Source organism: Hirundo rustica, chromosome 2, assembly GCF_015227805.2.
Source record: "Hirundo rustica isolate bHirRus1 chromosome 2, bHirRus1.pri.v3, whole genome shotgun sequence".
Classification (NCBI taxonomy): domain Eukaryota; kingdom Metazoa; phylum Chordata; class Aves; order Passeriformes; family Hirundinidae; genus Hirundo; species Hirundo rustica.
The window spans coordinates 11,621,656-11,646,355 of NC_053451.1; the positions used below are offsets into that span (position 1 = coordinate 11,621,656).

The following is a 24,700-nucleotide window of genomic DNA, read 5'->3' on the forward strand; positions in this document are numbered from 1 at the left end:
TGGCTTGTGCTTGTTTTTGTATGTGTTAAAATAACACAGCACGTAGAGAAGCCTTCCAGCTTTGGTGTGTGGGTCAAAGAAGGACACTGATCCAACAGGAAAAGCAGACCAGTTACAACACTCCCAGTAATGCAATGGTGCCTTTCAGTGCCACAAAAATAACACTAGTGGCCGGATGCTTTCATCCATTCCCTTATTTCTGTGCCATCCTATTCAACAACCACAATAAATCTGTTAGTTAACTGCCTTGATCAAAATTAAGTGCCTAATGTTTAAATTCAACATTTTAGTGTTCGGTGCTGAATCACGGTCAATGTGATCTCTTTACTAGCTCTGGTTTTGTGCTGCATGTTGTTTAGCAACTGGTGTTTTCCACAGAGGAAAAGTCACGTGACAAAAATATTCTTCTAAAAGCAGATAACTTGCACACAGTAATAGCATTTATTTGTAAGTACTACAGCTATATGTCTGCAAATCTCAGTCACAAGTATATTCATTGTTCTATCTAACCAAAGAGCTTTAAAACAGATCCAGCAGTGACAGTGAGACACCTGGTTCAGTGTCATGGAATCACAGAATGGTTTAGGTTGGGAAGGACTTTAAAGCTCGTCTCGTTCCAGCCTCCTGCCTCGGGCAGCAGCACCTTGACTTGACCGGGTTGCTCAGGGCCTTATCCAGCCTGGTCTTGAATGTTTCCAGGGATGGTGCACCTACTGTCTTCCTGGGCAATCTGTTCCAGTGCCTCATCACCCTCATTGCAAAAGATTTCTTCCTGATGTCTAATCTAACTAGAGCCTGGTTTAGTTTCAAACCATTACTCCTTGTCCTGTCACAGCAAGCGTGGCTAAAAGGTTTGTCCCCACGGTTTGTCATCTTCAACAAGACCTGAGCAGGCCCTGCCAAAGGCAGTCATCATGGGGAAGTCACTTCACGGTGAAGGTCAGCTCAAGGCTTTGCCAATTTAGCTTTGATATTCTTCATGTTGTTATCACAGAGGCAGGTCCTAGACACTGCGTAGCTAACTGTGAAATGCAGCTTTTCACCCTGCTGGAAGCACACGGCTTAGTCATCATTTATATTATTTATGTTAACCTTCTACTTCAATGCATCAATTCTTCAGCACAGTGCCATTTTCTATAGGGCTTTGTGAACATTTCAGTTTCATTTGCTGATCACAGGCCTTTTTAAAGGTGTGACTGAGGCAAGACTAATCTTTTCTGAAAACTTGCTTGTAGCTGTGTATTGTCTCTTCAGAAAAAAAAAAAAAAAAATACACATTTTACACAGCTGATATAAGCAGGGAAAATATCATTGCCCAGAAATGCAGATTTCAGACTCCTCTGATCACAACAGGATCCCTCGGTTGCTGGTTTGGCGCTGCTGGTGTACACTCCTCAAATCAAAGTGTCTGCGTCGTTTCCCGCTGCTGGTAGCTGTGGCTCTGATGAGGCCATGGAACCCTCCCTGGAGGGATGCCTTCTCCTGCCCCTGCGAGTCTGTGTCCAAAGCTGACTGCCCAGCGCCCCTCTGAGCCACCCCTTGTGCTGTGACGGTCCTTGAGAGGCTGTGGCTCCGAGCTGTGTCCATGCCAGGCTGCGGCCCCCGTGCACAGCTGTGCAGTGGGGTTTAACTGGCCATGAGCTCCGCACGCTGCCAGCTCCGTGCTGGTCTGCTGGGGCAAAGCTGTCTTTTGGCCACCAAGGGGGCAGGTGAGGAACGTCTGTTCCCATCCCCTTCGTAGCTGTCCCACAACAGAAACAACCACCACCATAATTCATGGTGTTAAAGTCAAAACTTACCTGGCTCAAGTTGAAAGGAAGTGAGTCAGAGACCAGCTCTTGCCCTACGAAGCTGAGGAGGCTGCAGGGGCCTGACAGTGCTGGAGATGGGCTGGGACCAAGAGCTGCTTCTCGCTGCTCTGGTAGAGCCCCAGCCCTGCTGTCAGGTCATTGTTCCTCCTTCCACCCCTGAAGCACTTGCAGGCCACCAGCTGACCCCGCTCAGTGCCAGAGGAGCCCTCAGCTCCCTGAGAGCCCAGGCTAAGGATCCGGCCTCCCTGAGAGGCTCATGCTGGCAAAACCCTTCCCCTGAGCAGCCAGGTGTGGTGAGCACTGGAGTCAGGCTGAGGGGGAACCACAGATGGGAATTACCCCCAGACAAGGTTGGAAGCTGGCCAGGATGAACACGGCTGTTGTTTCTCAGAGGAGGAGCAGATAGACTGCTCGAACACTGAGCAAGGTTAAAAGAGTATCTCTGGTTGCTCATTCAGGGAGTTCCAACTCTTGTGGGAATGAGGGGGAGGAGGAAGAAAGCATAGAGAAAAACCATATGTGATGATGTGAGCAAAGACTGTCTCATCGTGACAAACCACAAAGGGACAAACCACACTGCGCTGCTAACTTTAACTGCAGCGTTGCAAACCAGAACGCTTCATTTTGCAAGCTTAGCTCCACATGCTGCATTTTCTACAGCACCTTGTTGCTGGTTTTAAGACACTTTTCACAGTTTTGAACTAAACCAGGAGAAACTAAAGATATTGCCTTCTTGCATCATGTTCAGACGCAAGATCAGATCTGTCCAGAAACACATATCATGTTAGTACCTTTGCTTACACTTGTGGGAAAGGAGAATTCATGGTGCTCTGGCAGAGCTCTCCTTCCCAAGCCAGGCTTGAGTTTCGCCCAGCAAACAGGGAGTAAATAATAATCAGGAGATGAGCAGCATGCACTGACTGCAGACCACTGAGCAGCTCTTGCACTCACTGTTGCTCTCTCGCTAGCAGACACACACAGTCACTCCCTACCAGCTGAGGCAGGAATGCACCTTGGGAGATCACCTGGTCCAAACCCTGCCTAAGAAAGGACCGGCCAGAGCAGGCTGCTCAGGACTGTGTCCAGATGGGGTTTCAATATCTCAAAGGTTGGATTTTCCACATCTCCTCTGAATATCCTCTTCCAGAAGATAAACACCATTACAGCAGAAAATTACAGAAGAGAAATACAACTGCATGCAGTGCAGTGCCACTAGTGCCACTAGTCTCTGCTTCTCCGCTTTTTGGGAGGATCAATCCTTCCAAAAGTTCTCTGTAATGGACTGCAGGTTCCTTCAGACTTATTTTAAAATGTAGAACCCAAAATACAAACAGGAGTTTTGTGCAGTAGAATCCTTGCTTGAGACCCACATGGGAACTGCTTCCATTACCCGTGGTTTAAAGCAATCTTGCTGGACAAGTCATTGGTAAGCAGCAGTTTTGCCAGGTCACCTGTAATTGTGTGGCTTTTTTGCTGCCTGACAGAGATTTATCTGCTTGTGTTGCCCCACAGACAATGATAACTACCCTCTCCCTCCACAACGGCTGCATGAAATTAGTTGTAAATATTCCTCATTCCTTTATTTTTCCCTTGATATGAGTCAGCTGTTCTGTATCACAAGGCTGTGTGCCACTTCCATTTCGAACTGCTGTGCTTTGGAGATGGTTTTTACCTCATGGTATGTCCTGTGCTAAGCAGTACACTGAAATTAGAAGCCTTGGGCTAAAGCATTGATAGAAGAGGAAAAAAGGTAATATTTGCAGTCCCTTGCTTCAAAAATCTAGTATAAACTCTCAACCTAGCACTGGAATTTGTGAAAGCGGTGCAGAGCAACTTGTCTGTTGTGTTGCTTTCCCTTTATAAACTTTGAAAAGGTACACTTGGAAAGGATGAAAGAGTCATTTGTAGGGAAAAGAAGATCTATCAAGGCAGATCAGGCACACTGGGGGATGATAGTGCAGTAGTAAAGAAATCCTGAACACTGAAGTGAACACTCCATCAAATGGAGGATGTTTGACCCCATCTGGAGTACTGCATCCAGCTCTGGAGTCCTCAGCACAAGAAAGACATGGACCTGTTGGAGTGAGTCCAAGAGGGATGGAGCACCTCTCCTGTGAGGAAAGGCTGAGAGAATTAGGATTGATCAGCACAAAAAAGAGAAGGCTCTGGGGTGATCTAATTGTGGCCTTCCAGTGTGTGAAGGGAGCCTACAAGAAAGTCAGAGAAGGACTTTTTACAGGGGCCTGGAGTGACAGGACAAGCTGGATGGATTCAAACTGACAAAGAGTATGTTTTAGACATTAGGAAAAAATTATTTACTATGAGGGTGGTGAGGCACTGGCATAGGTTTCTCAGAGAAGCTGTAGATGCCCCATCCTTAGAAATGTTCAAGACCAGGTTTGTTCAAGACCTCTGAGCAATCTGGTCTAATGGAAGGTGTTGCTGTCCTCATCAGGGGGTTGGAAGAAGATGATCTTTAAGGTCCCTTCCAATACAGGCCATTCTAGTGTTCTTGTCCGAGTCCAGAAGCCTTCTGTCAGCAGTGATGGAACTGCGCTGATACCCGCTCCGTGGACACACCAGGAGCCTCCAGGTGCAGCAGCTTTTGAAGTGGGCTGCCTTGTGCTGCTGCAGTGCTTCCCCAGCCAGCTGAGCCAAGCAAAGGCATCCCCACTGCCCCATCTCCCCTCCCTCAACACCAGAGTGGTGTCTCTCCACTGCAAGCACCGAGCCAGCCCTGGCCTTTTCCTTCCAGCTCTTTCTGGGAGCTGGTCCTTAAAGAGGCACAAAACCAGCTGCAGCCTCGCTGGCTCTCGCTGGCTCACGAGGAGCACCCATAGCTGGGCAGGGAGGAAGGTCAGCAGGACAGCGATGAGTGGGTGTGTTGGTGCAGCTGGCTGGTGTGAGGTAGGCTGAGGATGTTTGTGCTGCCATCTCACACCCTTGCTAACCCTTTGTGGAAAAGAGAAAGAGCCATAACCTCATTCATACTGAGGCACATTGTAACCAGAGGGTCAGAGTGCTCTTGCTGGCTTTGTGCCTTCCCAAGTTTCTCCACATCCCTTTCCTTATGCAGCCTCCCTCTGCTTTTGCAGGTAGGCAGGCACAGGTCCCCATGCACTCTCTTTTGCTGGCTTATTTTCACCCAAAGCTGTTCCCTGAGCTGATTTACAGCATGGTCTCAGAAGTGGTTAGTTGATGCTGCTTCACAGGCCATGGTAGGGCTGGTCCTGGGAACAAGCACTGCTGGGCAGAGGGAGGGCCCCTGCTCTAGGCAATGTCCTGCTCCAGTAGCACACCTTACCCTTTGTGTGTGGGAATGGGTTGTAGAGCAACTGCAGAAGACCCAAACTGCATCCACAGACACAGCCAGGAACTCGGTTTGAAGTTTTGGAATCAGAATCACAGAATCATTTGGGTTGGAAAAGACCTCTAAGATCATCAAGTCCAACCATTCACCCAGCACTGCCAAGCATACCACTAAACCATGATCCTCAGTGCCACATATACACAACTTTTAAATACTTCCAGAGATGGTGACTCCCCCAATTCACTGGGCAGTCTGTTCTGATGCTTTTAAAGAAAGAAATTTTCCCTAATGCACAGTCTAGATCTCCCCTGGTGCAGCCTATGGCCATTTCCTCTTGTCCTGTCACTTGTTACCTGGGAGGAGAGACTGACCCCACTGGCAGCACCCTCCTGTCAGGCACTTGGAGAGAGTGATAATGTTCCCCCTGAGCCTCCTTTTCTCCAGATCAAACATCCCCAGCTCCCTCAGCTGCTCCTCATCAGCCCTGTGCTCCAGACCCTTCCCCAGCTCTGTTGCCCTTCTCTGGACACACTCCAGCACCTCAATGTTTTTCTTGCAGTGAGGAGCCCAAAAGTGAACACAGGGTTTGAGGTGTGACCTCAGCAGTGCCCAGCACAGGGGGATGGTCACTGCCCTGGTCCTGCTGCCACAGCACTGCTGATCCAGGCCAGGCGGCATTGGCTTTCTTGGCCACCTGGGCACTGCTGGCTCATGTTCAGCTCTAACCAGCACTCCAGATCCTTTTCCCCAGGGCAGCTTTCCAGACATTCTGCCCTCACTATGACCCAAGGGCAGGACCCAGAACTTGGCCTTGTTGAGCCTCAGACCTTTGGCTTCAGCCCATCGATCTCATCTGTCTAAAGCTTTATTTTATTATCATTAACTCTGAATGAGGAAGGTGGCTAAGATGAGATTTGCACATATTACCAAGGGGTCACAATGTCTTGCAGGGTCAAGTCCTATATTGTTTATCACAACTTTTCACCTTTCCTTTCAAGCACATTCTCAAACTGTAGCAACTCTAAAAACCTGACTGGGAACTGATGAATTTTTAACATGATCAGCTCTGACTGCATACCTGGTCGATCAAGTAGTGCAGCAATGTGTCTGTCCTCGTTGATGGCAAGGCCTGGAACACCAAAGGATTCTCAGCAAGCGCTAGTGCAATGATCACAAATAAAAAGCTCACTCTGGGGTGAAAATCAGGGTGGAATAAATTTAGGCGGTCCATTTTTGTTAAAATAAAATTTTGAAAGCTGCATTGGAATATATCTACTGCCACAATGGTGTTTTTTGGTTTTTTTTTTTTGTGCACACAGATAAACCAGAACCTGCCTCTGTACCAGGGTACTTGAGCACAGTCACCCATTCCTAGCTGGAACCCCTGGGGTTTGAATCCTTGGCTATATGAATCCCAAACCAACATGAATAGCTTAGCTTTTGTAGGACTTCACAAAATTTTTAGGCTGTCAGTGTTGCTATTTATTTAGTGACACACACACAAACACACACAAAATTAAAGCCTGCAACACGGCATTAAAGACAATCTATAATTAAGTTGGCTTGACATAACACGCCAGAATAATCCCCGTGACCTGTGGTATGGTCTTTTTCTCCAGGGCTTCTTGATGTTCATGTCTGCATACAATTAGATTGTGTGCCGTTTGGTCACGTGTCTGGCTCACTTTTAGGATATGTGTTGCTTCGTTGGCTATTTAATATGCTGTTTGATCTCCTTCCACAAAAAACAAAAAACAACAACTACAAAAAACAAACAACAACCAAAAAAAAAAACAACAAAAAACCAAACAAAAAACAAAACAAACAAACAAAAAACAACACAACACAAAACAAAACAAAAAAACCCCACCACAAACAAAACCCCAGTACACTGAGATATTGAAACGAGGAGTATTTAAGACACTAAGAAATTCCTAGGACTAGACAGTCTCTGGAAGAGAACAGAGCCAGCTGCAATTATTCTACCTGCAGTGAGAAATTCTTCTTTACAGGCCAGAACACGCCTATTCCCCGGCAGTCCCTAAAGTTTTAGTGTGGGAAGGAGCCGTGTGGCTCAGTTAAGTGAAAGATCTGAACGATAACAATCATCTTCCTGTGAGAACAAAGGACGTTGTTGCCTCAGCAAAGGTTTCCATCCACTTTCACACAGGTCTCAGGAGGCTCACATGATGATGGTATTGATCACCTTTAAAACTGCAAACACACTTCTGCAATGAAAGTGGAGGAGGGATATTGGAGGTGAGGAGGGCATAGAGGAGGATGTTTCCTCTCAAACCACAAGGCTGGTGGAGATGCTGAACACCAGTTACCGTCCATTTTGCCTGGGATCCTCTTTGCAGCACTGGATGCCCAGGAAAGAAGCCAGGAAACCTGCAAACATCTGATACTTCCCAGAAACAGCTTCAGAGCTTTGACCTACCTGATTCTGTTCCTGAGCCAACACTGGTTTTTTGCCACAAACAATACCAGATAAAATACATTCCAAGCTCTACCACACAGACAAGTGAAGAGTGAAACAAAACTTTCTTGAAGTTGTATCCATTTCATGGAAACTGTTTTTCTCCACTTAAGAAATCCAGAGCAATCAAAAATAGCATTTCAAAGCTCAATGAAAGTGTGATCGCATACATTTGCCAAATATTTTGCAATTGTATAACGTGTCAGTTGTGGAAACCAAAAGTGATATTCCCAGAGCAAGGTTATGCCTGAGCTTGATTGGTCAAATGCTGGATTTGACGCTCTTTTCCAACCTATGTGATTATGTAAAGCTATGAATCTATGATTTCATGGCTGTGAAAAACGCCAATCACTTGTTTTAAATTTTTTAAAGTTTAATAGTAAATAAGATGGTTATAAAAAAATAGAATTGGAGTAAAAAAAATTGAAGCATTTTAGAATTAGGACAATACGAGACAATAAAAAACAAAGTTACAGACGTCTGGGTGCCTCCTCCGAGCAAAAAGCTCCGAAGAAGGGACCTCTGCTAACAAAGGACCATCTCTTAAAAGCAATAGCCTGTTGAATATTCATATATTTCATACATGATGCATGAACTCTGTTTAAACAAAGAACCATCTCTGGTTAGTATCACTTTTTTCCTTTAATCTCTGTGGCATTCTCAAGGCTGAGAGAGGCAGGAGGAGTTGGTTTCTTCTGATAAGGAAGTAGGAAATTCCTTTTTTCTCTGAAAGATTTACGTTTTCCTGTGGTTGGTACATAAAAACTACATTTTAACTACAAAACTTCATTTACTATACTATCAAAATATTAATACATCATCAACAATCAACACAACACAACACATATAGTAAATATCTTGCGTAGAGCCATATAATATGCACTTTTCACAATGGCAAAGGAGAGATGTGCACAGGTGCCCACTCAATTCCAAGGCGAGTCCCATCACTCCGGGTGCCCCACGCTCTCCAGGTTGTATCAGCCAAAATCAGAGGAGCCAGTGTCAAACCAGGGCCTTGCAGGTAGGAGACACTCATCTTGTAGCAGCTTTCCCCTGGCTGACATCAGCTCTACCAGCTGTCCTGATCACTTCAAAGGATCAAGTGTGCAGTAAAAATGGTATCAGTGCTGTGAATTTCGATGCTTATTATTCACCTGATAATTCAACTCCTACAAAACCTCCCACTGTTAGCGGAGAGCTGCAGCACACCCACGTGCAGTGTCCCTGGTAAAGTCAGCAGGACAAAGGCTCTCTCTGGTGGTGCTTTTCAGTCGTTGCAGATCCCTTTCCCTCCCATTCTAAGCGCACCCAGCACCTCGGTGCTGTCCCTCCCTTTCCTTGTGAACCCACCCCAAGCTCTATCAGGATTAGGGACAGCACTGGAGCCAACAGAGGAGGACATTGTCCTGCTTGAACAGAGCTGAACACACCTGGGGTAAGGCAAGACAATATAGATAGTGAGCTGGAAACGATATCTAAAGCTGTGAGGTCAGAAAATTTCTATGTATTGGCATTTATGAGTGTTTCATACATATCATTAAGCCCAAACACATCCAGGAGCTCAGGAAACAGAATCTACCTCAGGTTTTAATGATTTTATTCTTATTCTTACAGGTACAATATCTTACCACAGCAAAATACAATCTGTCTGCCTTTTTAGCCCGAGGAGAGAGCTTGAAGCAGCAGATACGCTTATGTTCAAATCCAATTTCTGTGCGTAGCACTGACTGCTGAGCAGCTATCACTCTGAATTCACTTGCCTCTTCCAAGGTGGAAACATAATAAGTAAGTTAATGTCCTGGGAATGAAAGGAGGCAGAATAGCCATAGCTGGTATTTTTTGCTGCACATTTCTCCAAGTACATTTCACAACAGTAGGAGATTTATGTTTAATATGGATAGTGTTATTGCAGCAAGCAATAAATTATGGAGCAATATGCCTTCCTGTCCTTTCACATACTGTCATTAGGCACCTTTTTGGGGGAATGTATCCTAAATTATATATATATATATATATAATTATAAAAGAAAAATTCTACAAGATCAAAAAATGCATGATACCAAGGAATCCTTCAGTCTCCAAGTCAAAAGCTAGGGCACAGATTGCATTATTTCTTTACATACATATAATATTCATGTATGTCAATTACAGCCCACTTACCTTTGAACACCAGAAAAAAATCAGATGTCACACAGAGAGTCATGACAGTTATGGCTGTCTCCTTATTAGTAGGCATTTATGTGTATTCAGCACAGGTGTGCCATTCACCATGTTGTATGAATGATGGATTTAATTCCAATGTCCTATTTGTACCTTTTGGCACATACATCTAAGGAAGTCAGGAGAGCCTGGAGTCAAAAGCGTCCGAGTAATGCTCAAAAATTCTTCTGATTGCTAGTAGGCTGCCACATACATCATTGTCTTTTGCACAGGTAGATACATACACATGTATATATAGGTACATATAGTATGTACATATGTGCGTGTAGATTGCAGTTTTGCTTTCTGAATATTGAACTAACACATGGCTGGGAAAATCACTTGCAGAATTTCAGACCTGTGACTTCAGTAAAACTGTTCATAGGTACATTGTCATTCCTGTTAAGTAACCATGCAGTCTAAGCACAGGTGGACTAGAACACCCCTAAAGCAACCAAGAAACCTGTGTCCTGTGTCACAGTCCCAACAATTCTTGCAAGCCTGAATTTCTATGTGTTTAAAGAAGCATTTCTTCAAATAAAAGACAGGTTCTGATGTTTGCTTTATGGCAGAGGATCGTTGGTGTGCTCCAGGAGCAGCACGCTGTAGATGGCTGAGGGCACACAGAGCTGTATTACAAATATGTATAAAAGACAGTAGGCATATATACTGTGTCTTGCAGAAACATACCTGAACATCTTTGTCACCACCCTGGTGGGCAAAGAGGCTTTCAGTGGTGGTTTTGCACAGGCAGGATAGAACATGTGTGTGGCGTGGCTGGCAAAGGCTGTTTTTAAAAGGAGGATTCCTCCAGCTGATGTAATGCACTGTGCCAAACTTGACCTCATTCCATCCCAGCAGTTTAGAGGTGTAAGTCTCCCTGTCACTTTCCATAGCACTTTGTTCATTGCTGAAACTGGTGTCTCACCTAGGACAGTGAGCACCAGGGAAACAACATTTTTATCCATTTCAAAAGAAGATTCAAGAGCAATTGTGATATTTTCTTCTTCTGGCTTACTTCTAGCCTGCTGCAGAGTTCAGAGGAGAGAATAGGGTGATGATACAGAAACCTCTGGTAGAACAACCAGTCTGGCACTGAATCAGAAGCAATGTGCTGACCTTTGTCTGGAGCAGACACCAGGCTTCCCAACACTTGTTCAGGCTTGCTTTGAACACAGAAACAATGGTGCAAAGCCACTGTTCACCAGTGACTCCTGGAATTTTAGCTTGCTCACGCTTCTCCCCAGTGTGTCAGGGGGTGGGGGCAGAGCTGGGATGATGGTCTGGAGCTGTTACTGTCTAAACACAGGAGAAAATATTGCTGCTGGATCTGGGCTTGCCTTAATGTAAAGCTGCCTGGATCTCAAGCTATAGCGTGTGCTTTTTGCAGCCATCACAGAAAGAGTTGGCTACTTCTGCTCTTCTTCCAGGGGGGTTTTATATTGCCCAGAAAATTTGAGCTTTTCATCAAAGACTGCTTTCCATGCATACTGAAACAGATACCATTTCACACTCACAGAATATGCACAATTTCCCTCTTTTTAGTGTTGTCCAAGTGAGTTCTTATCCTTCACTTCTCTTCCATTCCCTTTACAGCCACCCCAGAGTCTGGTTCTGGATAGATGGTGCTTCTTAAGCCAACAAGCCAACTTTGCGACACGGGAAATGCAGCCAAGAATGGCTTTATCTTTGTTAATAAATGTCCAGAACCCAGGTAAACAGGGAGGTGGCAAAACGATTGATTGTGTACAGTAATGACTTCACAGCTACAGCGTGATGGAGTTAAACATTAACCTGAAGAAATGGGGCATTGTGTTCATGAGTGGATAAGTGGAGCTTATAATCACCTTGTTACTTATACCAGTCCCATGAAACTGAAAAGCAGATTAATTTAGCAATGTATACTAACAGTAAAATGGTATTAAAGCTTTTCTTCAAGAGCAGCCCTGGGAGAAGGACTTGGGGGTGCTGGTGGCTGAGAGGCTGGACATGGCCCGGCCGTGTGCGCTGGGAGCCCAGAAACCCCCGTGTGCTGGGCTCATCCAAAGCCCCGTGGGCAGCAGGGCAGGGAGGGGATTCTGCCCCTCTGCCCGCCCTGCTGAGACCCCACCTGCAGGGCTGCATCCAGCTCTGGGCTCCCAGCACAGGAAGGACAGGGAGCTGCTGGAGCCAGGCCAGAGGAGGCATCAAGGTGATCAGAGGGATGGAGCAGCTCTGCCCTGAGGAAAGGCTGAGAGAGAATTGGGATTGCTTAGGATTGTTTGAAAGCTTTCTCTGTTCTCAGTAACTGAATTGAGACCCTCCAGTAGCTGAAGGGAGCTCACAGGAAAGATGGAGAGAGACTATTTGCAAATGCCTGGTGTGATGGGACAAGGGAGAATGGCTTCAAACTGAGACAGAAAAGGTTTGGATGAAGTTAGGTTGAAATTATTTACTATGAGGGCAGTGAGGCCCTGGCACTGGCTGCCCAGAGAAGCTGTGGCTGCCCCATCCCTGGCAGTGTCCAAGGCCAGGTTGGATGGGGCTCTGAGCAGCCTGGTCTAGTGGAAAGTGTCCCTGTCCATGGCAGTGGGTTGGAGCCAGATGATCTTTAATGTCCCTTCCAACCCAGGCCATTCTATGATTCTGTAATTCAAGCATCACTAAAGCATTACATCCTTAAACTAGAGAAGCAGTAGAACTGAACCATGGCCAGACAGAATTGTCTCCTGTGTCACAAATCAAGCTCTAAGCTGAAATGGACATTCAAGACAGAACCTTCAAATCAGTGTTTAAACCTGCACCTGCTGTCAACCAAAACACAGCTTGGGCTGCTTCCTACCAAGACTCCTCCCTCTCCTGAAAGTCTGGCCATTAAGTTTGCTTGGTGGTATTATCACATAATCTGTCTTCTCGACAGGAACGCTGTCAAAACAGTGTTAAAAGTGTATGAGAATCCATTGGTAAACTAATGTTCCTTTAAAAAAAAATTATAAACAAGTAATGAATTGGCTCATGCTGGAGCTGTCTGCTGCATTGTACAAAGTGCCTGCTTCACTGGACAACTAATCCAAAGTAATCCTCTTTTAAGATCACCGATTCACCATCTGATTTGTACTCTGATTTGCACCGGGAATGCCTGCTGCGGCAAATTATTCCAAAGTGGCAGATTAGATTATTTTTCACTGCCTACACTTTGATCTCCAGGAACTAAGAGACAGCACAGACTTTCCAACAGCTGATGAAATAAAACTGAAAAAAGCATGATCCACGCATTTTTATGAAGTCTCCCACTGGGAATAAACCTAAAATAAACATCGTATTTTGGCAGTCATACCTCAACTATCTATGAAGGGAAGGTTCATAGATTAAAAGCTTTGCTTTTAGCTTTTCCATAATCCTATCCTCCAGCTTCCCATTTCCTCTTTCTACCTAATGACTCACAATTCTGTCAACTTTTCCAGCTAATGCCTAGGTATATTTTCTCTTCTTTTGCTCCCACAGCTCTTGTTGCTGGAAGAATTCTGACCTGGTGAATGCTCTCGACTTTACACAGGAAGCTTGGTTTGGGATTATCTTTCTATTGCAGGGCCCCTCTTTGATCTCACTGAACTAATTGCTCACTTGGTTCCCCCTCTGTAAAATAAAGACAACCATCTGCCCACTCCCTCACCTCTCAGCATTTGGGTGTATTTATTATTTACATTACAGGATCTATGTGGTAGGACAGGTTTCTTACTGTTTGCCTGTAGTGTCTAACACAGTGATGCCAGTCTGGACATTGGACTACACAAAAGCCTACCACAAAAATAGCTATATTATTTGCTAATGATAAGAGTGTGTTTAATACTTAACAAAAGTTAGCCTGAAAGGAGAACATTATTAGATTTCTGCCTTACTACATTCCTATTTCCTAACTATACCATAAAGGTTAACAACAATGCACACGTTAATATGTGTGTGTGGTGGGGTTTTGTATAAAAAATACTGGGGGTGGGGGGTTTCAGTTTTATGGGATTGTTTTACTTTTGCATGATTGTTCTGTACTCTTAATCAAGTGTTTCACCCCCAAAACTGCCCTTTAATTAATTAATTTCAGCAGTTCAAGACTAAAGGGAAACAAAATCAAGTCTCATGAGATGCAGTAAGACTGCTAAATCTAACACTTTCTTCATAGTTGTATGTGCCACTTCATCATCATGAATGTGTAATATCAAGCCATTAATGTAGGAAGTTTCACCATGTGTGGGGTTTTTTTTCTCTTCAGTCACATAGATTAAGTTAACATTAACTAAATCCATAAGATAAATCACGATTACAAACTGGGAACAGAGGAGATAAAAGGAGAGAAACACATTCATATTTCAGACAGTTTTGGATTCATAGCTATGACTCCTGGATCAGGTACAGCAATAATATCAACAGTCATTTGAAAAACATTGACATTACTAATTAGCTTGAGACTGATTTTAAGAAGCCTGTCAGATTTCTTAGGTAGCTGTATGATATATCCAGCAGAACTGATAATTGGCAAGAAGAAACTAACCACATTTCTCTCTTTGGTGCCTGCCAAAAACATTTTAACTCCCAAATAGCAACAGTTCCACTGAATATAAACAAATTCAAACTTGTCTTGGCAGGTTGAGCTGCTTATGTAGTGAATCTGATGAAAATTGATGTTTTCATAATGCACCCAGGTTTGATTGACAGAAATTTCCACAGACAACCACAGCACATCCTTTGCATCGCTTTTAATGAAGCTGCAGTTTTCATTCTTAGCTACATCTTGTTGCCTGAGCAACAATGGTTTGGATTTGGCTTTCTTTGTTTCCCAATTCTAGTCAAATTAAATGGGGAAAAAAAAAAAATCTAGCAGCATGGAACTCAGCAAAAAAGTGCTGTGTTTTTCTAGCTTCACCTCCCATAGAGTCACTGCCTACCCAAATTGTGCCCCAACAGAAACAAAAAAGGAACAAAAGGGTTCTTGCTGCACAAGTTTAGGGGCACAGAGCTTCAGCAGCAGCATCTATAAGCTATGGCACATATTGGCTCTAGAGATGAAGCTGCTTGATAGGGAAAAAAGAAAAAAAAATAGAAAGGCAGGAAGGTAAAGAGGGGTAAGTGGACAGCAGGAAAGCAGCAGCAGGGTCCATGAGGCTTGGGAAGCTGCCTCTCATGCAGCAGTTGGCTGTGATGAGGGTGATGAAGCCTTTCTGCCATGCTCTTCCAGCAGCACAACACACCAGTTCTGACCAGCCCAGCACCCCTGACCCAGTCTTACCTGGCCAGGGGCTACTGAAGTGAGTGGCATAAACAAGTTCCACACAGGGCTTCCAAGCAGTTCTCTAGTGGCATGAGCCTTTCCTCTGCTCAGACAGAAGTCAAACTGACAAGCTAAAGACAACCCCAGCCTAAGTTGTGTTTTTGCTTTATAAATCCTATTTTTCAGGGCATGTATACCAGAACCATCTTGTCATGCCTCAGTTGTTCACTATGAAGACAAGAACTGGAATCTAAGCAAAAGAACTTTCTTTCTTTCTTTCTTTCTTTCTTTCTTTCTTTCTTTCTTTCTTTCTTTCTTTCTTTCTTTCTTTTTCACGTTTTTTTTTTTTTTTTTTTTTTTTTTTTTTTTTTTTTTTTTTTTTTTTTTTTTTCCTTTCTCTGGAGGGGAGAGTTCAAATGCAGATTTTTCTGAAAGTGCCTGTTTAACATAACATGCTGTTTGGAAATTATGCACTTATACCCCAATGAAGATCTTTCACAGAAAGCTCTCCACTGAAAAATATGTTAAGCTTGATATTACTTTTCCCATCAGAATAAATTAATTGCACAGAGAGAAAATCAGCCACACTCAAATGCACAGCTTGTTATATCCTATGAATTTCTACTGTGCCTTAAAAACAAGTAACAAACATAAAGTGCATTTCCCACAGTGTTCATTGCTGGATAGAATTCATGCCAATTACAGGGTTATGTTAACATCTCTGGGAAAGCATGAATAATATCAAAGTTGGGAAACACTATTATTTTGTCAAATATTAGCTCATATCCTTCCCATTTTAGATTAAGGAAATAACAGTTTGACATCTAGTTGCTGTTACATTAAGTACCCAGCCCTGTTTTAGTATTACGTAAATGTTAACATGGTATTAAAGCAAAATCGTGTAGTAAAATTGGAAATAACACGTCAGAGAGTGCATAACTCAATAATATATACACATAAAATGTGTAATACAAACATGTATATGTATATGGATCTAAAATCCAAAAATAAACAGTGTTTCTAAAGACATTTTAAAAATAGAATGAAGAGCAGCAACTTTAGCAGAAATGGCCAGAAATCCTAACTGCTTAAGATTTCAACTGTGAATTCCTCTTATTAAATACTTTTTTCCCTGCTCAGCTATTGTTTTATTGCTGATTCTTAATACAAGCCTCTCTCCAGTGGTGCACTCTTGAAATCTTGCTGTTTCTGAGCACGCACATTCCCCACACATGAATCATCTCACAGCGGGACAAACCTAATCCTCATTCTTCCGCATGGAAGCACAGTGCCGAGCCAGAACATTCGGGGGACACGACAGAAGAGAACTCGACAGACACATCCTTCATCTTCTTCCATACACTTCCTTCCTCCAGGCAACTCGCTGACACGCCAAAATACGGCCTTTTAGTGTAATACCATAGGACAACAATTTACTCGTGTACAATGCCTTTTACGAATAGTAATAGCATTGTCTCAGGTCAAGTAACAGTCAAGATTACTTTCCAACTAAAAGGATCAGCGGAGTTGATCCTGAGTGGATCCTGCTCCCTAGGAGGCAGGGAAAGGGGTTCTGAATCCCATTTTCTCCTTGGTCCCCTGAAGCTCCACGCTGTGTCAGCCATTATCCTGCTACTAAAGGTAAAAAAAGCAAAACGTGAGTTTTCCATCCATTTACAGCAGTAGTCAGGGAAAGCTGAAACCCCTCACTTTTGCAGAAAACTCCGACATCACAAGGCATTCAAAACCCTCCAGGACCCCTTTCTGGTCCATACCACCACTGTCCCCTGGATGTGGGTGGAAGAGGAGCCCAGTGCACCTACCTGATGCCTCCTAGTTTCTTTCTTCTGTGTTCTTTTTTAAAGAAAGTCTAAACTATTACCATTTTCTCTTCTTATCTTCAGTGTAGAAAATCATGTATAATGATTTTCATTACTAGAAATAGTTCATACTACAAATACAGATTTTTTTTGTCAGCATTTCCATTTCTCATCACCATAAAAACTAGGCCAAGAGCAGCTCCTGCAGAGATCTGCACTCCAGTCATTGGAATGTGTCTTGTGACATCAAGACAGATCCGTTGCTAACCACACCTTTGCTCTACCCAGGTGCTTCCCAACAGCATTTCCTCCTCTTCTGTATCCAGATGGAACAGCTGAAGGTATTATCTACCCACCTTTCTGCTGACAGATTGTTCTGCTGGCATAGTAAAGACTGTATACACACACACACATCAAATTAACCCAAGCAAAAGCCCACCCAAGCTCATTTAATCCATCCCCATTAGCTTATTGTGCTGAAGCCAAAGCATCGGCCCTAGAATGGCAAACAGCTATCAGACACTGACACTGGTCACTCAAATACAGCACTGAGAGATGAAAAAGGATTCCTCTTTCTTTAAGGAAAAAAAAAAAAAAAATTCAATCCCCAAAATACTTAAGCAAAGTGTAGGACATCTGCTATGTCCTAGTAAAGCAACCACCCCACCTCCACAGCCTCCTGCAGCACATGGTCCAGGGCAAGAGCTTGGAACTGTGTGGCAATTCAAACTCCTCACAAAAGGCCAAGATTTTGATCTGGGGGAGAGGCAGAGAACGGAAATCCCCCCTCAGCTCTGGCACGCAGGATGGCAGCCAGCACTAGAGGGCATGGTGCCCATGGTTTGGAACTGCGCGCTTGAAGCTAATCCAGGGCACAACAGCTACGGACCAATGCTTTGCATGTGGAGGCAATGCTCACTGTTAAAGATAGTTAACCTTCTAAAATTTTGCTCCAAGGTTTGAAACTAGCCTAGCTACTTCGGAACACACCCATCATAGAAAAGCCTAGTTCCTGATTTAAATTACAAAAACAGGTATAAAAATTACAGAATTATGGATTTTAAAGTGTGAAACTTTTTTGTCTGTCATAGGACAGGATTTAGTGTGTTAGTGCTCCCTTTCCCTATTTCAGCAACTCACTCCTTTGAGGAGTCCTGCAAGGCTTCCATGAACCTCATCTGCACGTTAGTGCATGATGTAAGATTTATTAGAATTTCCACCTTCTTTTCTGTTAACCTCAGAAGCAGGACTATTGGAGTTTATGGAAGTTTGATTTCTGATGAGAGGAAAAGGGTCAGAAAAACGTATGTGAACGGAACACTATTTCTCTGTAAGGACAGCAAATTCTTAATGCATTAATATGATTCAGTCATGAGGACAGAGAGAAGACATTGTCAAGTTAGATACTCAGAAATGGTAAAATGCAGAAGTGACCCAGTGTTAATGAAAACAGCAGTAATCCCATTATCATATTTTTGCCAGCCCAAACATTCATGGCTTATGTTGTAATAATTGTAATTAATGTTATTTACTTTGTAACAGGCAAATTATTCATAAAGAACATGGTACAACAGCTCATTGCAAATATTTTTGCATATTCAGTGTCAGCTCACGTCTAACTGCCTCCTGAGCTTTAATGCAGCCTTCACTGTATTGCAAAAGGAAGACATTCAAAATAAATTACTTGAGATTCTTAATGTATCCCATTTTCCTGTAAACAATGAAAGTCATGTGAGGAGTAGAAATGAACTGGAATGCAAGATGCTAAAGTTGCAACTATGCTCTGTTAACAGTGTTGTTAAAACCCAGTGAGATGGGTCTCCAGCATGGAGATTTCAACAAGCGATCTCTGAATGTGGTATTGAATTATAGTGAAAGATGCTGGGGCTTCCTTTTAAGTAATGATTTCCCTCTTTATCTTCCACATGCTATTGGAGTTGAGATTGAAGTAAGTTATCTCCCTTTGTATGTGTTTGACCCACCTATATTTTGTCAGTAACACAGGAGAGCTGGAGCCTGCCAAGGGAACTGCAGTGTCAGCCACCACCTGCACGGCTGCTGAAGCCAAAGGTGGTTTGCCCATGTGGATGCTCCATAAGATGCCTTAGGGAGAGACTCGGGATTACTTCAAAGTGACATGAAATAACTGCATGTATTTTTTGCAAGCTCATAGTTGACGACAACATCAGCATTATCAACTACCATCTCCTTTAAGCCTGAAAAGGAAAGTGGCAACTGCTGCCAGCGTGCTCTGTCCTGGCACAGAGCGGAGCAGGGCGCCCTGGGAACACGCTGTGCACGCCTATGAACACTCAGGAAGGCTCACACGTGTGGCAGGCAATGGGATGCACGTGCATGGGATGCCAGTTGTGCATCCTACTCAGAATAAAGCATTTCTGCATATGGTAGGAAGGTAGAGGTGCCTGGAAACACCAGTGCCAAAAGCTGAGGAGTCTGCAGCTTTGAGCACCGCAGCTGAGGATCAACATTTTTTGAATGCAGAGAGAATTTGGTGACATGCATCCTTTTTACAGGATCACAGAGCACTGAAGCTGGAAAGCTCTTCTGGAGTTTGCCTGGGCCAAGTCTCTGTGCAGAGCAGGGCAGCTGAGTGCCTTGGGCCCTTTTAGCCCCACTGCCTTTTTCTTGTACTTTGAGCCTTCTTTCCACTTTCACACTGCCTCCTTCCGCTGTTGTCAGCACAAATACGAGTGCAGCTGCCTGCTGAACTGAAGGATGAACGTACCCGAGTTCAAACTACACTTCACCATATGTAAGCAATTTTAAACCATATTGTGCCTCTGATGTGGCTCACGGCAGCTGCACCAGTACTTATGCTGACAAGATAGGAGGGAGCCCAAGGCCAGGAAAGAAGAGTCAAGACAGGCTGGGCCAAATCTTTCTGCAGCCTGCCAAATGCTGCCATTCAAAATGCACACGCCAGGGTCACGATTTGAGGCTTCTTAATTTTATGCAAATCCTTACAGCGATCCCCCTTCAGACATGGATACAGCTGCAGCAATGTGAGGCTGCCTTGCACTGGCATAGCTCCTGAGCCTGTTGCAGCCATACTGCCTGCGGGGCACTGCTGGAATCCAAATCCCCCCTAGACCGTGGGACAGGTCACCTGGTGAACTGCATGGCTCACCTCACACTGTATGGAGCACGCAAGATGCCACCGTGGCAGTCTGAGCCCACAGAGCCAACCTCAGTAACAACACACTTTCTCCAAAGTTCCACATGACTGCAAGGCCTGGCCACCATGGAGAAGATCCTGGGAAGCGTGAGAATGGCTGAGCACAGCGCTGCTCCTCAGACACCCCAAATTATAATGGCTTTGGGAGAAACAGAACTGTTTCAGAAGTGGTCTGAACTAAACGGAGAGAAGGAGCAGCTCAATCTCACAACTCCCATTTGGTAGAACGATGTCGTACACGAGGATGGAGGGAAAGCACTTCTAGTTCATCTCTTTGCAGCAAAGATACAGCTGCTATTGGCGACATTCAGACTTTGTGACTCTCCAGGTCCAGGCCAGCATGCAAAACATCACATGAGATTCTTTTGGGTGTGAACAGGAGCACAGCTACCAAACAAACATGTTTTAACTCTCCTGTAACAAGCAAGCCCAGGCAAGAAGTAAAGTACGTGAAATGCACTACTTCTCCTCATTTAATAGTGTTGGCACAAGAGTCAGGGAGTTTCCCACCTGCTGACCATGTGTGACCAAGCTGTTCTATGTATTATAAAGGATAAATGGTCGAAAAATAACCTATACCAAGTAAAACTTGGTATTGTATAGCCACAATAATCTATGGAGGTACAACCCCCAGGCTTAACCATCGTATCTTTCAAGCTTGAGGAAGGTGGCAGAGAACAGACTGAGAGTGAGAATAAATCTTCAGACTTTCTGTGTGGCATCAGACAAGCTTTCAAACTCATGTCCTGCTTACACTACAGCAACATAAAGTTAATAGCCCGTACTTGGCGACCTCAGGCAGGGTTGACTTCTGGACTAATTACGCAACACTAAGCACCTTGCAAAAAACTCAGTATCTGGACATCTGGTAAGAATATGGGGATTAGCCAAGAAACTCATCAGAGAGATGACAAGGAAGCTTTAAAATTACTAATTTCTTGGGAAAACAAACAAACAAACAAACAAAAGCCAATGTAAATCTCTTTGCAATATTGACACACATTTACCTTCAATGACAGCAATTATATATATATATATATACACACACAAACATACATTTTACTTACAATATATACCTATTAATTTAGGTAGGAATTTAAGTACAAAAAAGTTTATTTCACATATTCCTTTAAGAACATCCTTTAGTGCAGCTAAATTTTATAGTGCAGCTTTGCAAATTTTTCTGCAGAAAAACAGTTCTACAAAATTCATTTTTTAAAAAAACTATAAGCTTGCACAGTTACTCCTACCTTTCTCCAACTTTCTCAAACATCAGCAATTAAGAACTTAGACGATGGTGATCATTGAGGGCAGGAAAATACACTTTTTAATCTTATATGGAGCACACCATAGCAAAAAAGGTAAATTCTGTCCACAAATCATTACTTACAGAACATACACTAAACAGAAAAGGCAGTTGCTGCTTTTTGACAAGGCAACTTTCATACCGATCCCAATGGAATTTTACCCTGATGAATTACTTGCCAGATTCACCCAGAGACAAGTTTAGGCAGCAAGGAGTCAAAGGAGAGAATGAGGAATTAAATATTTTGGCACAAAAGCAAGTGCTTCTTAAAGGCAAAGTATCTCTTCTATAATTACAATGTTGAACTTAGATTTGGAACTTTTTTTTTTTAATTGGCTACTTGAACCTGTGATATTTAGAAACCCTATTTAGAAACACACTATTTTTTCTCAATAAGTTATTCCTGTTTCCTTAGACGGTTTTACTTGACTGTTCATCTGCAGTGACAAAACTCATTAAATGGAACTTGCGCTTGACAGCATCTGAGTTTGTTCTAGCATTAGCTGCGCTCCTCTCAAAAAGAGACGCAAAAATAATTGAATAACTTTTCAGCATTATAACTACCAGTTTCACAACGGACTGTGATGTGGTTGCCTTCAGACCACAGAGTAACACATACTCCTAGATTAATGCTTAAATTAATAACTACGTATTTACAATAGTTGGAAACCAGCACCAGTGTTTCTCAAGAGAACAGAGATGTAGTTAAAGGTAGGTTTGAGTGAACATATGCTCACTGCTACTGCCTAAATTCCCTGTGTCCTTCAGTGTGCTCGGATTTATGTGGACTGTGACAAATAATGAGTTACCAAAAATGCCCAAGTACCAACGGGGTATCAGGCTCCAAAATCGATTCAGGAAATTCCAGTCCGTTAGATCAGATTACAGTGGTCTCATCCTCACATGGTTAAGTAAATTAATATTTATGAAATCAATACCCAAAGTCTCCACACGGCAGGAGGCAATGGGGACCCTGTAACCAGCCTGGTTTAAAGAGCATACTCTTCTTCCCTCTGGTATTTACTCCTGCATGGTAAACTGGGGAGTAGAAGAAATAAGGAAGTGCACAGACATGGATTACCACACCCACCTGCATTAACAGATTATGCTGAAGCATGCGTTAACTGTAGCATTCACGTATATTTTATTAAGTGTAATAAAATATATACAATCTCAAAACAGAGCATCTTGCACACAGTTTGTAAGCCCTCATGGGTATCACTACAGAATCCAATAGATGACACACTTCCTTATGAAATCAGCAGACCAGAAAGCTAGGAAAACCCAAAACTACTCTAGTTCAGATTACAATCTCTTTAACACCCCACTGCTTAAGGCTATATTTCTGCTACCTGAGTTGATTTGGTTAACTTCACAATTTATTGCATCTTCGGGAATGGGGTGGGGGACGCAGAGAGGAGGGATGGTGCACGCTTTTCACAACACAAAAGTATTAAGAAAAACGTCAGGAGTGGCTTTGTAAACTTTGCATTAAAAATATGAAGAAGAAAAAAATTGGTACTTACAAAACTGAAAACAGCCTACTTAAAAATCTTGAATCTAAAATGAGATCAATTTAAAAAAACCCCAGCACTTCATAATGTACTTCAGTTTCACCATACTGGAAAGTCATGCAAAAACTGATGCCTGTTTCTTCATGTTTATACCACTGTTATGTCACCAATCTTGTGTGCGATGTCATACTACAAAAAGAAAGAATATCATTAATCTACATCAACAAGAGGCTAGATACTGTAACACAGAGTAATTAAATGCACTACTTCAGATCATCACCCAACTCGTGGTCATTCAGATTAGGGTTTATACCAGTGTCTGATAGCAAAAAGATGCAGTGGTGCAGCAAAGTGAAACTTCATTTATCAGTGGACTATAAATAACTGCGAGTTTAACTTGACAGGAAATTTTCAGTATCTCATAGATTTCCCATTGCGTACCTACTGCATTGCACTTTTAAAGTACCTGCCAAAATCCACTAAATATCTCTTTCCTAAGTTTCACACTGGTAACTTAGCATTGTCAAAGAACCACACAGTTCTGTTGTTGAGTGCCAGGAACAATAAGTTTTCTCAAAGTGCCTCATCCCAACCTGCACACAAGCTCATTTCACCATTTCTTTAGAAATCAGTTCTAGTTCCCTTGACTATTGACTTTTCTGAGGATAATGTTTTGCACTAAGAATAAAAAATAATTCTTCGTTCCAGTTACAGTTCTCTATCAGCTCTGTATTCTTTGAGTTCATATTCTAAGACTGGTATTGTAAGAAAAATGATAACTCAGCATTTTTGCCACGTCTCCATGCTACAAAATGCACTTTCTACATGCAGTCTTTACCTAAATGCTGCCAACAGTCACCAATATTAATTCTGCAAACATGATAATACACCAGAAAACAGCTCTTCCTAACTAACAATCCACAAATCTATATGGATGTATTGTGTTTACTGGAAACATCTCATTTTCTTAATGAATTTCAGCTCATTACAGGCCTTTGTATAATTACACCCATCCTCACAGATTTTTAAGATGTGCCTCAATGCCACAACAGTTTCTCCATAAGACCAGTAATTAAAGCAACTGACTCAGGATATTTCTTCAACATCTCACTTTCTTCTTTGCACAGTCAATTAGAATTACGCATCAAATGGAATCTTCCAGTTGCATGTGACAGTAAAAGGAACTGAGTGCCCTCCCAAAACTTTGCTTGGAAGAGTAACTCAAAGCAGCACCAAGTTCTGCTTGGCAGGAAATCATGACCTTTGACTTCTTTCTATTTCAAGCTATTACCTGGCACAAGAACTTGCTGTTCTCTCAACTTCATTCTGGCTGTTGTTCACATAATTACTGTTCTAGGGAATATTAAGAGATGCATTAATTGAGACTCGACACGGAGGCCAGAAGTGTCCTTTCTGTATTCCTGTCTTTGCATCATGGATTGCAAAATGCTGCTATTTATATATTTATTTATAAATGCACCTCTTGCATTTATAGTTCTCAAGTTAATAATTAGCAAGCATATGCCTTCTAAATAAAGTTTAGCGTCTCCACATATAGTTCATCCTATCCCATTCTACTGGAAGAGCCTGAAGAAACAGTGCTCTTACACTCCAACACATTTATAAATCCAGCTTTTCTCATGGATAGGGCATGTGTGCAAGCAGGAGCTCATGTAATGACATCTATCCATCAAGCTCCTCTTTGCTCCATTTCATGAACAAGTCAAGAGACCATTAGCATACCCTGCTTAGGGAGAAAATTGTGCTACATGACACACAAAGACCATCTGGGATGGGGGAATAGTTCTTGATGCCCCAGTTGT

General features: G+C 43.0%; 1 protein-coding gene across 1 annotated transcript in view; it reads right to left on the reverse strand.

Moving 5' to 3' along the window:
• Positions 1-22,574: 22,574 nt before the first annotated feature.
• The window catches only part of CXADR (CXADR Ig-like cell adhesion molecule), a 32,577-nt gene continuing 30,451 nt past the window's right edge, over positions 22,575-24,700 (reverse strand). The window contains exon 8 of the mRNA XM_040056001.2: positions 22,575-23,066. Coding sequence (XP_039911935.1) covers positions 23,025-23,066 — 42 coding nt within the window. The 3' untranslated portion in view covers positions 22,575-23,024. The remainder of the gene's footprint in view (positions 23,067-24,700) is intronic.